The sequence below is a fragment of the Vigna angularis genome, chromosome 2 (assembly GCF_016808095.1).
Source record: "Vigna angularis cultivar LongXiaoDou No.4 chromosome 2, ASM1680809v1, whole genome shotgun sequence".
NCBI lineage: Eukaryota > Viridiplantae > Streptophyta > Magnoliopsida > Fabales > Fabaceae > Vigna > Vigna angularis.
The window spans coordinates 2,601,878-2,617,681 of record NC_068971.1 but is presented as its reverse complement, the minus strand read 5'-3'; the positions used below and the strand labels follow the sequence as shown (position 1 = coordinate 2,617,681).

Here is a 15,804-nt window from a genome sequence, read left to right as displayed (position 1 = left end):
TCAATGTAAAATTTAGACTCACTTGGATTTCCAAGGATCTCTTCTTCAAAAGTGAGTTTCTTTCACATTAGTACATTCCCTCAAGATAACCATGAATACTCTTTAACTTGCATCATCACTCATCTTAATGGAACGTACTTGTCTGAACTTTTATTAGGCAGACTTTTGATATGGAAACCATGTTGTTCTCGTTTTAGTCAATCAGACAAAATGACAGTCCTGATACCATTGATAGATCTTTCAAGGGGAGTCTAGAAAGATATATACAACAACTATTAGACGTAAACCCAACCACATAAGGTATTGATATCACCTCAAACTCAAAACCTCAAAACCTAAAAACAATGAATTTATGGATCTTCTTTTGTTGTTCAACTTTCTCATATCTACTTATTGTGGGAATCATGTCTGAATTCCCAATATGTACAAGCTTGCACTTTAACAACTACAAGTTTCAAAAGTTTTGTGTATATGTTACTATTCGTTCACATCCTTTGTCATATCACACTATATAACCATTTTCCAACTTCACTCACTCTTACACTATGTCTAAAGTGAAAAACTCATATTCTATGAAAATCATTAGGAGTATAATGTCTCAATTTATTATGCATATACTAGTGGTATAAATTAATATATAAAATGATACAAACATTTGTTATGAAATGAAAGGTATATATACCATCAAGTCAAGTATAAACCTCTTTTGATCATCATTGAAGTCATAATATCACTTTTTTCTTAATAATTTAATATGTTTATTATATTAGCTCTTATAATCTGATATCATCTCAAGTATCCACGAGAACAACACACATCAATAAATGGCCAAACATCTATAATGGGTTACATTCCACAAGAGGTCGTACCATAAAAAAAATCACATATTATATAAATAGTGTTTGTATCACCTTATACACATGTTACACACATTATTCACCGTCATTCTCAACAATGTACATCACAACAGGCATATCATACATTATCATACATTTTACATCACACATCACTTTAGTGACCTCGTCACTTCCCATAATTGTAAAAAACTTATCGTTTAAGTATCCTCATGTGCAGTTGAGGGTACCTGCAAAGATTAAAATTAGGTTTTGCCCCTTCTTTGTTCAAATACTCATTTTTCACGCTTGGGAGTTCTCATCATGCTTGAGAACCATGTTGATCACTTTCAAAAAGTTTTAGAAATGAAACTCACTGTTTCATCAACACTTGATCAACAAACTCTACATTGAGTGCCTTAACCTGGTTGCATGATCTATAAAATTCCATAGCTCATACAACATTGTCCTCCTCATGTTTAAGCAACGAACTTGTTGCTTGAAGGTCAACACTTTTAGAGGAGAGATTTGCAATGATCTATCTCTTACTCAAATTATAAATTTCACTTGAGTTATCCTTTTATCCACTTGAGTTTTTACAATGATAAATAATGAAAATCATTATTACATGTAACTTAGACATTGCTTGAGGGATGTGAATAATATCAAATCCAAAAAAATAAAATCTCATACTTTTAGACAAAACACAACGATCGTTGCACGTGTGCCTCCACTTCGGTTAGAAACTTCGTTGTGATTGTGCCTTTCCATGCCCGAGACCCTTTGAGAGTGAAGTTGGTTGTGACCCCAACTCTTGTTATAATTTCATATTTTCCTCTTTCTCCTCCAAACATAGTGATGCAACCTTCGTCGTGACGCTTGTCACCATTGTGTCGCTTGTCATTGTTGTGCCTCCGATTCGTCATTACATTCTAATATTTGCCACCAATATGCCTTTGTGCCTTATCTCCCTCTCATTTTTCCTTTGTATCATCGCATGCACAACCCTTAGTCCCAACTATTAGCGTCCTACCTGATAGTTCTACAACCACTTTTTTTTTTCGTTGTGCATTTGTGCCTCATCATTGATCCGATGTCATGTCTTCAACAAACTTTTCTCCTAACTCTTCGCAAGTCATTGTGGTTCCTTCACCACAGTCCTCCTTAGGTAAACTAATTTCATTTGTCCTCACTATCACTAAAATAAAAAATATCATTCCATTTGTGCTAAAAATTGAGAAAGATAATTTTGTTTTATGTGTTGAACTATTTCAAACTCATGCTCGGTCTATGATAATTGACATTACCATTGTTTTTATTTTTATCTTTTATTAGTATTTTTATTATTACTTTTTAGATAATTAAGGTTTTTATTTAACAAATTAGGAAATATAAATATTTAACTTTTGTTTTTTAAAATATTGTGTAGATAAATGGAAATCACTGAAGATTGAATAATATCTCAACAAAATCAGTTATCAACATATTGAGTTACTTCAATTATAAAAATCCAATAAATGAAAATCACTTAAAATTGACGAATATTTCAAAAAAATCAGTTGTTAAGTAAGTTGGTTACTTCAATTACAAAATCAAGTACAAATTCCAACCCTAGTCTAATTCGAGCAAACTCGCCTAGATCCTATAAATAGGAGACTTGACAGAGTTAGAAAGACACACCTTTAGAGCATAGAAAACTAACTTTAAGAGAAATACAACAAATGCTCATTTTGGAGGCTGGAGGCATTGCTCATTACTCTTTTCTAGTGTTCAAAATGTATAGGAGTAACTAACTCCCTTACTCACAGGAGTTGGATATAATGTATCTTTAATCCTTATGATTTTTACTATTTAATATATTTCTTTTTCTTGACTCGTGTTTTATTCGCGACCTTAATTGATTAATTACATAATTGTGGATTTTTTATCATTGGACATGATATTAGAATTTAGACTAGGACAAAACAACTAATTGATTGTGCATCTAGACATAAAGTTTATCACTGGTCATTCTTAACATTCGAACTTACTGCTTAACTAGGACTATTAATAAAAAAAGATCTAAGACATTATAAGTTTTATTAATAAGTTTAGACTTGTCTTTAATGTTTATGCATATTGTTAGCGTCTTAAACAACTCTAGTCTCTTGGATTGTCCGAGCCTTTTCGTGGTTTAGCCACCCTTATTCGTTAATGTTGGGTGTATAAAGGAGGGAATTCACTAAGAAAATACAACATCAATGAGACTTGAGCTCAATCATATAAGGAATTGACACCACTTTCTATCCAAAGCCATAAGACAATGAATTAATGGGTCTTACATTAGGACACACTTACCTGAAACCCTTTGCTAGGAAAACTTTCGATACATGGACCATTGTACTCATCTAAGCCTAACCTGACTCTGATATCACTTGTTGGATCTATCAAGGAGGAGGTTCACTGGAGAGATAGAACACCAATGAGATTTGGGCCCAACCACACAAGGGATTGACACCACTCTCTACTCAAAACCTTAAAACAATGAGTTAATGAGTCTTTTACCTTTGTATAGTGCTCTACTTTTTCATTTCTATCAAATGTGAGACTTGAACTCACACTTAAATTTTCAACCGCCAAATAAACCCTTTGCCTTCCTTTCTCGAAGCTCATTCCATTTGGATATATTATAATCTTGTCAGTGCCCTCCAATTAATAATTAATGTTTTATAAATAAACTAATCAAAATTTTATAATTAAATTATCAAATCTCCTGTTATAATTAATTTAGATCATAATGTTATATATATATATATATATATATATATATATATATATATATATATATATTGAATAATAATACAACATCTTCTATTTTTTTCTTTCCATTCTACTATTTATTGATTTTCCTGTTCTCTCTGTGTTACGTATTGTAATAAGAACAAGAAAGGCATCTTCTAAAAAGCTTATGATGGAGATACTCTATCTTTTCTAGCTTTTAAAATAAAAATGTTACTTAACTAGAATCATGATCGTAAGAAAAGAAAAAAAAATATCACCAGTAAGCCAATAAAGGTTTATCAAATATTGGAAAATTCTGTACCTAAATAGAATTTTATTTAACACTAGTTGATAATTTAATCAGTAGTCACACAGAAAATTGTAAGCCCGTCATAATATCGTGACACTGGATACATATCTTTTCTAAGATTATTTTATGCAATATATTTTACAAATTTAAGAGATTATATAGTAAAGAAAATATATAATAAAGTGCATGGTAAAGAAATAGAAAAAATATTACATAAATTTAATTTTGTCAAGACACACTGCGTCATATCACATGGCAGAAACTTTATGTCAAATCAATTACATATAGAGACATAAGATATTATTATACTAATGTTCATGATAATCATCTTTTTATCAACAATTTTAATAATAATGATCGTATGATACCTTCAAAGTACAAATACAATCTATATTAGATTTTCAACCCTTCATAATTATCAATTATTACGTCAGCAAGCTTATTAAAATAAAAATAAAAGAGGAAGTTGAGATGACATATCCATTTGAAATACTGCCACGTGCTTGTTGTGGACCCACACGTCCCCACGTGTCTAAACTTTGTGGATGCATTGTACTATTTTCTGAATTTATAAAAATGTTAAACTATTTAAAAATAATAATTATCGATTTGATTTAAATAAGAATGAATAAAAGCAGAATAGACCGTACTATCTCGTTCGCAGGAAAACGAAAAATCCTGGGCGGCGGGACAGTACCAACTGAGGCACATCATTCGCTTTCTCTTCGGATCTCACCACCGCCGTTCACGGCGGTGCCTTCGCACCACTCGCCACCGCTCTCACTTCGACCCACCCCTCGCCGGTGACTCTTTTTCTTCTTGTTTTAATTATTTTTGTTTTATTGTATCTAGAATAGTTTGAATTAATTTTCTGAACCGAATCGTTTTCTGTTTTTATAGGAATCAAACGGTTCGAATTTATTATTATCGTCTTCTTTTCCCGAGAAATTAAGGCTAAAGATTGCTTTGTAATTTTGTTGATGTTACTGTGAACGTAAAGTTGTTAACGATGGCGGAAGCCTCTGGTAGTAAGCGTTGTGGCTTATTGGCTCTTTCCGGAGGCTGAAGAAAGGCGAGAATCTTATCTTATTTTGTTTTCTCGTTAATTGATTTTAAAATCTTTGCGCAACGAATAAAATTTTAAAATGTCTGGAATTGTACTGTGTTGTGGGTGGATCTCTCAAAATTTTTGTCATTTTTTACTTTAAACTTCTTCTATCGCAATTTACCTTTCAATAACAGTATTGATCACAGTAGTTCTTCATCCAATTAAATTATTGTTCTCTTGATTTTTAAGTAATTATTAAACAATATAAAAATCAATAATATTGGCACGTTACATGTGATTAGATGATAACATCAAAATAATATTGTTAGTGTATTTTAATTATTAAATTTATCAGAATCCTGAGATCTGTGAACTCTTACCTCAAGGTAAAGCTTTGTGTTCCTCTAATTTGTGTACTGGTGGATACGTGAAGAAAAAAATGTGTATTTTCTCTGACACTGATGTTTCTAAAGAAAAGAAGGATCCAAATTCGGTCCAAATTCATTGTTGGGTTTGGGTTGTAGAGTTCACATTTGGCTATTCCAATTCGCATGATACAGTCAGATTTTACTCATGAATTTAGGTAGTGGACCTCGATCCTGTGGTAGAATATGCATTTAGTGTTAGGTTTATAACCGGTTTGCTTTAAATAATGGTGGACGGTTTGTCTTTAGTTGAGCGTAGGAAATTTAAATTATTTAAACTTTTGAAAGATGTTTCAAGAAGTCCTTTCTTTTGGGGGCCACTTAGTACGAGGAAATGCCAGCCAGAATAAGTTATATTTTATGATACTCTTTAGATTGGGTAAGGGAAACGAAAGAAAATTAAACTTTGAAAACATAAATTACATCGGACTTTCCACTTTCAAGTGATTATGGTCGTAATTTTAGTTCTCCCCTTGGGTTTACTTGAGATCATTTATCTCCCTTTTCATTTCGTCAAGCGCAAACTATCCTGGTTCTTATTGTGACTGGTGAACACTGATTTCCTTAATTAGGTTAGTAGTTGCTGATAGATATGCCATTATATATATTGCACTGATGGGAGGTGATGCACATCGACTTCTATTTCTTTCAGTTACTATAACTAATTAGGTATCTATGATCCTTTAATAGCTAATTAAAAATCCATTTTTAAATTTGTCAGACTGTTCATTTGGGATAAAGTTTAACATCCTCTCGCTGTGCTTGACTGAATATTAAGATTTAGAAAATGAATTTGCCTTCAATATGTCTGTGTAGTGATTTTATTTTTCATTTCCTAACAACTTGCGTTATCAGGTGACATCTCCGATGTAGCTGTTTTGTTGAATGAAATCTGTGTTGTAGAGTAAGCTGTTGTCATGTGAGAACATTGGGAGGTTTTGTCGCATTTGCAGAATTTACTATGATTGTATGGAAAAAGCACTTATCTGCAACATCAAGTGCCGGCATTCGATTTTGGTGTTTGCCTGACAGGGAAACTCTCTGCTGCCACCTTCGCTGCTGGCATTCAAGTTTGCCTCCTCTACTTTTCCTTTCATGTATCCTGATTTGGACCCCTGTTTACATGATGAGATGGTGGTTGCAACCTTCAAAGGACCTCCTAGTGAGTGTTGTGAGAATAAGAAAATGGAAAGAAAGCCTTCTGGGAGAAGACGTGTATTTGTTCAGACTGATACTGGGTGTGTTTTGGGAATGGAATTAGATAGATGTGACAATGCCCATACTGTGAAAAGGAAATTACAAGTTGCATTCAATGTTCCAACTCAGGAAAGCTCACTTATATGTGGGGACATGGTCTTGAAGAATGACCTAAGTGTGGTTAGAAATGATTCTCCACTTCTTCTCACTAAGACTTTTTTACATAGGAGTTCATCTACTCCATGCCTTTCACCTACTGGCAGGGATCTTCAGCAGAGGGATCAGAGTGGGCCAATTGAGGTTATAGGTTGCTCAGATATGTTTGCAGGAGCCAAACAACTGGTTAAGGATATTATGAAGGCAATAAAAGTTGGCATTGAACCAATTCCCATTCACGGTGGATTAGGGGGTGCATATTATTTTCGGAATAGTAACGGTGAAAATGTTGCTATTGTGAAACCGACTGATGAGGAACCTTATGCACCAAACAACCCTAAAGGTTTTGTTGGCAAAACTCTTGGACAACCAGGACTGAAACGTTCAGTGAGGGTTGGGGAGACAGGTTTCAGAGAAGTTGCAGCTTACCTTCTTGACCATGATCATTTTGCGAATGTGCCCTGTACTGCCCTTGTGAAGGTTAGACATTCTATATTTAACGTTAATGACAGGGTCAATGGTAGTATGCAGCATAACAAGAAACAAATAAGCAAGATTGCATCACTACAGCAGTTCATTCCTCATGATTTTGATGCAAGTGATCATGGAACTTCTAGTTTCCCTGTTGCTGCTGTGCACAGGATTGGGATTTTGGATGTGCGAATTTTAAACACTGACAGACATGCAGGAAATCTTCTGGTCAGGAAGCTTGAAGGGTCTGGAAGGTTTGACCAGGTGGAGCTTTTTCCCATTGATCATGGTCTTTGTCTCCCTGAAAGTTTGGAAGATCCTTATTTTGAATGGATCCATTGGCCTCAGGCATCAATTCCTTTCTCAGATGACGAACTCGACTACATATATAATCTAGACCCATTTCGAGATTCAGACATGCTTAAAATGGAACTGCCCATGATTCGAGAAGCATGCTTGCGAGTTTTAGTTCTCTGCACAATCTTCCTCAAGGAAGCGGCAGCTTTTGGTCTTTGTCTAGCAGAGATTGGTGAAATGATGAGCAGGGAATTTCAGGGACACGAAGAAGAGCCTAGTGAGCTTGAGCTTATCTGTATTGAAACAAAGAAACAGTTGGATCAGGAAGAATTATTTTCTTTTGAAGCAGAAGTAGTAGAAAAGGATGTAATTCAGTTTGAGTTAGATTGTGAGGATCAGGATTTGAATTTGAATACAAAAGTAGAAGAGAAACCATCCGTGATGTCACCTTTTCAAGTTGGAGCAAGAAATGGAGTCGTTAGGAACACACTTTGTAAACTAGTGGAGAGTGTGATGGAGGAGGACGAGACTGGAAGTCAAGGAGAGTTACCCCCCTTAGGTAGTGATGAATACAATGGTGTGGGAAATGGGGTGCCTAATGTTTCAAAGCTGTCTTTGTCTGTGAAAAACACGAGAGCTGGTGAAAAAGGTCGGCAGCAATCGGGTATAAAGCAAAAGAGTGGCTTTTTGGCTGGTACCTCATCTGGAAATACAACTGTGAATGACTTGCCTGCAAGCTCAAGTTTCGTGAAGTTAACAGACATGGATGAAGACAGGTGGAATCAGTTTCTTGAGAATTTTCAGAGGCTGTTGATCCCAGCATTTTTTAATCGCAAACAAGGAAATGCGAGCAAGAAGCAGAGACAGAGACTTGGAACTTCATGCCAATTTTAGGGGGACCATAGATGAAAGGTGAAGCGAGTCAATAAATATTAGAGGCTTTTACAATATGTCCCATCCCATGGTACACTGAATTATTATATATAGATAAATAAGTACAGAAACTTTACTTTCGCAAGTCCAGGAGGAAGAAGTTTGCTGTAGTAGATAGTAACGAAGATTTGCAGGTAGTGAGGTCTTGCATCAGCAAATATTGCCCAGGATTTTATACAGCAGTAGGTGTGAAGACTGTGTCCTGATTTGCTTCTTTCTTTTTTTCCATTTTATGTTTACTGGTTGGTAGTGTGTTGAATAATCGAGAGTAGTAGATACCAAAATAAGTTGTGTATACCAAATGTTTTTCTTGGAGATCTAAATGGTATTTCTAGTGTGGTTTGTTTGTTGCATTTACGCTCTTTCTTTCATCTTTTTGGAAAAGTTCCATTAAACCTTTATATATATTGGCCATTTGTTGTGATAATCATTATTCTGTTTCAACGTCAAATGAAATAGGAAAGAAAGTAGGATAATGTGAAAATAAATTAGAAAACAAGGGTTTTAGGTTGCTTAGATTAAAAGAAACTAGAAATGCAAAATTGAGTAATAAAATAAAAGTAAAGATTCTTTTATTTTATATGATATTTTCTTTCCTTCTTTTCGAAATCGACGAGTTATTTTATGTGAAATTCACAATTTTTTTTTCTTTTATCTTCACTTGTTTACTTTCCTGAACATATTTATTTTTAGAACGTGTCAAAAATTTTCCTCAAAAGTAAATTTTATACTTGTTTTACAACAATAATAACAGGGATAGAAAGAAAGCGAAATGTAAAATATAATAATTGTCGTAATGAGATTGCAAGAAAACATAGTAATGTAGAAAAAAGTTGTATATACTATATTCCACCCACGTATTTTATTCACTCAAATATATGCTATATTCCCTATGTGTCACACTTAATATATTTTTTTTTATATTTTTCATTTTACATGTTCATAAACATCGAATATGAAAATGAGTAAGAATGGTAACACCTCTGCCAGACAACAGCAAGAATGGCATTTCAACCTGTATTACTATTTCAACCTGTTCCAAAAAACGCTTTCTACTAAAAGGCAAAATGAAAATTAATTCATAAACAAGCTGATTAAGTAGTGTGAGCAAACAAATATTCTTCGTCTTTTAAAAAAATAAAACCTTTTCCTTTTCTTCATTCGCCATCTCATCTTTATTTGTTCCGTAGAAAGCGTACATTTATGGGTAAATGGTCCATGGTTCGATGTAGAATCTGTTTGTGCAATTTAGCTATAAAAAACTCACAAGATAATTGACCATTCACAAACCAAAGAATCATGTTCAAGGTAGCATGAGATCCACCCTTGATACCTGTACATCCTGACTGACATACGCAGATAGTGGCATTCAATGATTTTTTTGTACAAATTTTCTTAACCTAAACCCAAAAAGAATTTTCACAACAAAATATATGAATATGTGTTCACCCTATTTCCCTGTACTTAATTCAACCTGTTGCTCATCTATTTGACTCATGCTTCGGGAGAAGTTGGTGCTTGCAAATGACATGGTGTCTTCTTTCATCAGACGCCTTTGCCTTTGCCTAATCCCCAATATAGCCTGCGAAACTTCACTTATAGATGGGCGTTTCCTAGGTGATTTGTGCAAACATTTGTGTGCAATTTTAGCAAGCTGTCTCACTTCTTCAACGCTGCATTTTCCCACAAGTTGCTTGTCAAGAATCCCATCTACACCATCGTAATCCATTGCAGCCTTGCAGCAAATGAAAAAATGACACGAAGAAAAAACCATCAGTCCAAAGTTTTATAACACTAGCACTTAGAATTCTAGACGAAGTAGTTAGTTTTCAAATCAAAAATCTCTTACAAGGTTGATATATTCCATCAAATTTTGATGTGGATGGATGGCAGTGATGAGCTCAAAAATTATTATACCAAAACTGTAAATGTCACTCTTCACTGTGAACTTGCTCGAGGTAATGTATGCTGGGTCCATGTAGCCATATGTACCTTTAAGGCCAGAATTACGGCCATCAAAGATCTCTTCCTTTGAGAGCCCGAAATCAGAAACCTACATAATCAGTAATTTTCCAGATAAGCAATAATAAACAACAGGATGCTAATCAGAAAACTTTGTTTCATTAGAACTCAACTGCTTTTGGGGAAATTTCAACAGTGAAACTGTTCAGTTCAGTTACCTGATATGAGATATTTAATATAATTTGGGAAATATTACCAATTTACATACTAAGGAAATTCAAATCTCTTATATATATACCTTTTTAGGCACAATGATTCTAATTTTTAAATTATGGGATTGATTCTCTCAACCTAGTGTATAAATATGGTACCGTTACGGTAAAACAAGCACATTATTGTTTAGTTTCAACATGCTATTAGAGCAGTGTTATCCTCCATGATTTGTGGATTATTATTTGGTTGTTAAGTTACATTCCTAAAACATGGAAATATCAGTTTGGTGTGCCCTTTGTTTTGACTTTGTTACAGTTAGACAGCTGTGCCCTTTTTCTGTTTGGTGACTGCTTTTAGTCTTATTGCACCCCTCTCCTTGTTGGGCGGTTGCCGTGGTTTCTTGTGCCCTTCTAGTTTGGCAGCTATCCTTTGTTTGATTCACCCCTCTTTTAGTTTGGCGGCTTCAAGTGATTTGTTAGGACACTCTTGTTTAACGATTGTTATTGGTTTGTTGCGCCCTTCTTATTAGCTAGTTGCACTTGGTGTCTTGCTGCCCTCTTGTATGACGAATGTGTTCCTCTTCTTGTTTAGAAGCTATGTTTGGTTTGCTGTGCCTTTCTAGTTGTTTGCTGGTTGTTTGAACTATTTTTACCCTAACCTCAATGTTTGGGATTTGTCTGTTTTCTATTAAAAGAAGACTTAAATTATAACAAGATTAAAGCTTAGTAAGGTTGGGCTTGAGGGGGAGTGGAGTGCTGATATATTGCAGGAAACATTTATTGAGATGTTTCCTATAACAGCCTCTCATTATTATTATTATCATACGTTGATTGTTCTAATCCATGACTCTAATCCCTAAATTTATGGGATTGATTCTCTCAGTATGGTACTACTATTATCATAAAATAGACACATCATTCTTTAGTGTCAACACACACAAATAAGTTTTACATGTCATTGCCCTGCGGCTAATTTTGTAATTTAACCAGTTACAAAATCAATTTACACTAAACCTCGTTAAAATATGCAGAAGAAAATTACTTGGATTGTATAAGATGGATTTTACAGTCAAAGGATTGGAGTAAGTTTTGAATGCCTTCAGCTATTCCTCACATCAATCCTTAACCTAAACACACTAACAGTAAAATACCTCCAGCAACTCATCAATGAACACCAAATGGTTTAACAAACTACATTTGGTTGCCGAATGCAGACACAAATTTAGCAGATAATATTCAGCAACAATTTGAAAAGATGTCACTGACAGTTTCTAGACCAGTCCTTTTGAAACTTCCCTGATCATGCTTAATTTACATATATTTCTTATAAACCACACTACCTGGAAATGATTACAACATTTTAGTTGGTATCATATCATAACATGAGAAAATGAATAAAACCATCAAAAAGCAATAGCAGGAGCTAGCTTACCTTAGCTCTCATTGAGTGATCTAGCAGAATATTAGCAGATTTCAGATCTCGATGTACGACATGTGGTACTGCCTGTTCCATAGATATTCATATTAACCAAAGACATTTTCATACAGAATAAGAGAAAATATAATGTTAAACATACCCCTTCATGAAGGTATTCTATTCCGTGCGAAATATCAACAGCAATTTGCAGCCTTTCATCCCAACTCAATTCTTTTTCTTCATCTACATGCATGCACAACAACCATTCTCAACAGAGTTAAAATAAAAATAAAAATTCCTCCGCTGTTCTTGATAAAGGGAAAATGTGAAAACTACGTTACATTTAGTAATAATTGTAGACTACGAAAAACATGTAAAAGAAAGTAAGAGGATCATGGAAAATCTTCTGTTTACCGTATAAAAGGTTTTCTAAACTTCCATTACTCATGAACTCGTAAACAAGCATAAGCTGTCCTTTATCTACGCAGTACCCTAACAAATTTACAAGATTCCGATGATGCAGTCTTCCTAGCAGAAGCACCTGGATCAACATCACATTAAAAATCATTGACTGGCTAAATTGGTGAGCCGTAATTAGTGTTACTTCATGGAGCAATAATTGGAGTTGCTCAAACAAGAACCAATACAATTAAAGTGAAATCCAGTGGAAATGCATGGACATAGCCACCATTTAAAATTAATTATTGCACCTGGCAGATAAGGAACTTATTTTGCCTTAGCAGGATTTTATGTATCAATGATGATGACCATACTGCACAATTCAAATACAAACTCAAACAATTTTTCAGGTTCTTTAATGTATATTCCAAATTGTTTCAAATCAAACACCTCAAAACACTAGAGTTTCCGTGTGAAGACACCACAATTGACTAAGAACATCTACAGTGAAGGATTTTACAAAAAAAAAAAACTCAAATGGGTCTTATTCTACTTTAAATGTTCCTATCCTATCACATCATTTATAAGCAACTCACTATATTTTTATAAATTTTGATTCAATGGTGAGGTCTTATTGTTGGGATTTTGGAAATATAATAGATATGTTATACAGAGTAGCTTGTAATTTATTTCATTCATGTACTCTATATACAAAGAGCAAAATGTAAAGAAAAGATCAAATATTAACAATATCTCAATCTTACCTTCCTAATTCTAAATAATAATTAAATAAATTTTATATTTATGTAAAAGATATCTCAAAAAATAACTTAAATACTTACTAAAAAATAATTTAAATAAAAATATATCAAAAGCATATTATCAACACTTATAAGAACCCACATTTTTCTAATTTTTTATTTGTGCTTCAAATTTTACAACTTACAAAATTATTGAAATGTTGAAAATGGCATTTTCAACATAGTTGTTGTCATTGAAATATAGGTTTTTATTAAGGGTTTAATGTAAGACCAAATTGTTAATTTTAGGACCTACACTATGCCGCACCAACTTGCTCCAATAAAAACTTCTTATAAGATCATAATCTCAAATTTAAGATCCTACTGAATTGAAGATACTCTTAAACAACGAAGAACAAAATAATTTAATCTACAAGCCTATAAGGTAATCAAAGCAAACATGGACATTATCCCATTATCTGAATGGTTCCTTTGAATTTTCATCATATTGATTATGTAAATGATGCCCATAAGGAAACAAAGAAAAGAGCGAGGAAAATATACTATTAAATCCTTTTCCAATATTAAATAAATCACTGGGAAGATTCAAAATAAAGGAAAAAGTTCTGCATCCCACAACCTTGTGCACTACTCTGTCACGGCAAACCAGAGTTAGCCGAGCAGTACAACTGGCAGGCCAGGTGGACCTTGGCCTGTGACAGTGCCGGAGCTGGTTTTGTTGGTCCAACTCCTGCTCTTTCAGGTAAGAACACCTAGTACTAAAATAGTTATTTGCAATTAGGCCCAAATCCTAGGATCAAATCTCAGCCAAGCAGCTTTGCCTACAACCCAGCAGCCCCCCTCTCAACACAAGGTCATAGACCTTTTTCATAACCCATAAAAAAATTGATCAGCATATACCTCCGTTAGAAATTCTTTCTCCCCTTGTTTGGAATTGGGTGCAAGCATCTTCACAGCTACCACCTCTCCTGTAGGCATCACGGCTTTATAAACTGTGCCAAATGACCCTTCTCCCAAAATACTTGTGAAATTTTGTGTGGCCTTCTGAATTTCCCTAGAAAATACAAAATTTCAGTTAGGCCATTGCAAAATGTCCCTGGATGCATTTTTTATCAAAACAATTCCAAGAGCCATTTTCTCCTTTTTCTTCCAAACAAGAAAGCAATGCAAATAAAATTTCTCCTGATTTCACAAACCAAGTATCAACACTTTTCTAATGAAGGTTTACATGTCTGGTAGTTATACAAAAACAAAAACATTTTGGAAGAAAGAGACATCTAATGTTGAAGATATATATGTACTTACTTGTACGAGTACTTCAGAATGCCTGATACAGAAGCAAAGCCATCTTTATTCTGATGATTCCGCCCAGCTGGATGTGATTTTTTTGGAGGATTTGGTGACCTATAAGTGGCTATGGAACTGGTGAGTGAAGCACTGAAGTCAGTGCTCGTTCCTAATCCATTTGTTCGTATAGGGATAGCTGTTAAACTAGGCTCATTCGCAGATCGGCTAAGATGAGTTCGCTTATTGTACCACCTTGTGCAAAAATACACCAAGCAAGCTATCAAAATCCCAAGGGCCACTCCAATAGAGACACAGATGACAACTAAATCACCTTGATCAACCATCCCTTGACCTCTCTTGATATTCAAAATTCTCAATCATCTTGCATGAGACCAGCACTACAGAGGTCCACTGCCACAATAAGCTAATTCATTACTTTATCCAGCTAGAACAGACACCGATTCAGCACTTTATCCACAACCAACTTTGAAGACGAGTCTAAGCAAAAATACAAATCAACATACAATAAGAAAAGCTTTAACTATTCAACAACTACTAACATGCCAAAAGACTCAATAATTTACCACTTTAAAGTTGGTGTCCCAATAATAACTCACTTTACTCTCATAAACATTGGAAATAAAACCATCCACCAAGCAAACCCATCATCATCCATTAAACTCAAAACTCACCGACCCAAATTCAACAACAGAAAAAAAAAAGCTTTTTTTTCCTAAACCAGACAGCAAAATCAGGACAGAAAGAACCTTGATTCCGAAATACTGCTTCCATTGTGGTAGTTGCGCTTAATAAGAATGAGGTGGCGAGATGAAGAAGAGAGAAAGAAGGTGAAAATGGAAATTGAAACTGGAAAAGGTAGATGAACAGGTCTGAGTTGGAGACTTCTTCATGCTTTCAAGAGGAAAGAAACAAAAAGAGAAAACGCGGATTAATTTGGTGGGTCTTTCTTCAAACACAAGGACTGCGTCTTTCATCTTCATTAAAAAAAACAAGGCCAAGTCATTAATAGGCCAATTGCTATTCGTATGTTATTACATCTCTTCAATTTTTTTAGTATTTTAATCCTAATTGTGTATCCATTTTAGTAATTTCCTCATTCACCTTTAATTCTGTAAGAAAATATCTCCCTTTACATTGTAATAAAGATGGATAATGATATATGAACATAATGCACATGTTTGATATTTTTTTTTACTTTATTTCTTTATCATATAACTTAACGATTAAATATGTTTTTTTTTTCTTAATTTAAAAATTGAAATTAATTTTGTTTTAAAATTTTGAATTATTTTAATTTTGTATTTTAAAATTATGT

At 34.0% G+C, this 15,804-nt stretch overlaps 2 protein-coding genes across 4 annotated transcripts; one reads left to right on the top strand and one right to left on the bottom strand.

Annotated features, from left to right (window-relative positions):
* The first annotated feature begins 4,540 nt into the window (after positions 1 to 4,540).
* On the top strand, positions 4,541 to 8,783 carry LOC108329182 (phosphatidylinositol 4-kinase gamma 7). Of its 2 annotated transcripts, XM_052873370.1 has the most exons (3): positions 4,541 to 4,706; positions 4,804 to 4,975; positions 6,232 to 8,783. In XM_052873370.1, exon 3 carries the CDS (start codon positions 6,472 to 6,474, stop codon positions 8,389 to 8,391), a length of 1,920 nt encoding a protein of 639 aa, XP_052729330.1. In that variant the 5' UTR covers positions 4,541 to 4,706; positions 4,804 to 4,975; positions 6,232 to 6,471; the 3' UTR covers positions 8,392 to 8,783. The 2 variants fall into 2 exon arrangements, with proteins under 2 accessions (XP_052729330.1, XP_017418759.1); XM_017563270.1 differs by lacking the exon at positions 4,804 to 4,975 and having other exon boundaries at positions 4,544 to 4,706.
* Positions 8,784 to 9,683: 900 nt separating this feature from the next.
* LOC108329715 (calcium/calmodulin-regulated receptor-like kinase 2) lies at positions 9,684 to 15,473 on the bottom strand. Of its 2 annotated transcripts, none has more exons than XM_017564062.2 (8): positions 15,236 to 15,473; positions 14,487 to 14,966; positions 14,082 to 14,235; positions 12,436 to 12,562; positions 12,182 to 12,264; positions 12,037 to 12,108; positions 10,280 to 10,483; positions 9,684 to 10,165 (listed from the first exon to the last, which is right to left on the bottom strand). In XM_017564062.2, exons 2-8 carry the CDS (start codon positions 14,810 to 14,812, stop codon positions 9,881 to 9,883), a joined length of 1,251 nt encoding a protein of 416 aa, XP_017419551.1. In that variant the 5' UTR covers positions 14,813 to 14,966; positions 15,236 to 15,473; the 3' UTR covers positions 9,684 to 9,880. The 2 variants fall into 2 exon arrangements, with proteins under 2 accessions (XP_017419551.1, XP_017419552.1); XM_017564063.2 differs by having other exon boundaries at positions 14,487 to 14,879.
* Positions 15,474 to 15,804: the final 331 nt, after the last annotated feature.

Bases quoted from the DNA above. Each gene is read 5' to 3' on its own strand.
- LOC108329715 (XM_017564062.2), bottom strand. From the start codon at position 14,812: ATGGTTGATCAAGGTGATTTAGTTGTCATCTGTGTCTCTATTGGAGTG. The intron at 12,265-12,435 runs GTAAACAGAAGA...GCATGCATGTAG, and splicing joins TTTAGAAAACCTTTTATACG to ATGAAGAAAAAGAATTGAGT. The intron at 10,166-10,279 runs GTAAGAGATTTT...ATTTGCTGCAAG, and splicing joins TGATGGAATATATCAACCTT to GCTGCAATGGATTACGATGG.
- LOC108329182 (XM_052873370.1), top strand. From the start codon at position 6,472: ATGTATCCTGATTTGGACCCCTGTTTACATGATGAGATGGTGGTTGCA.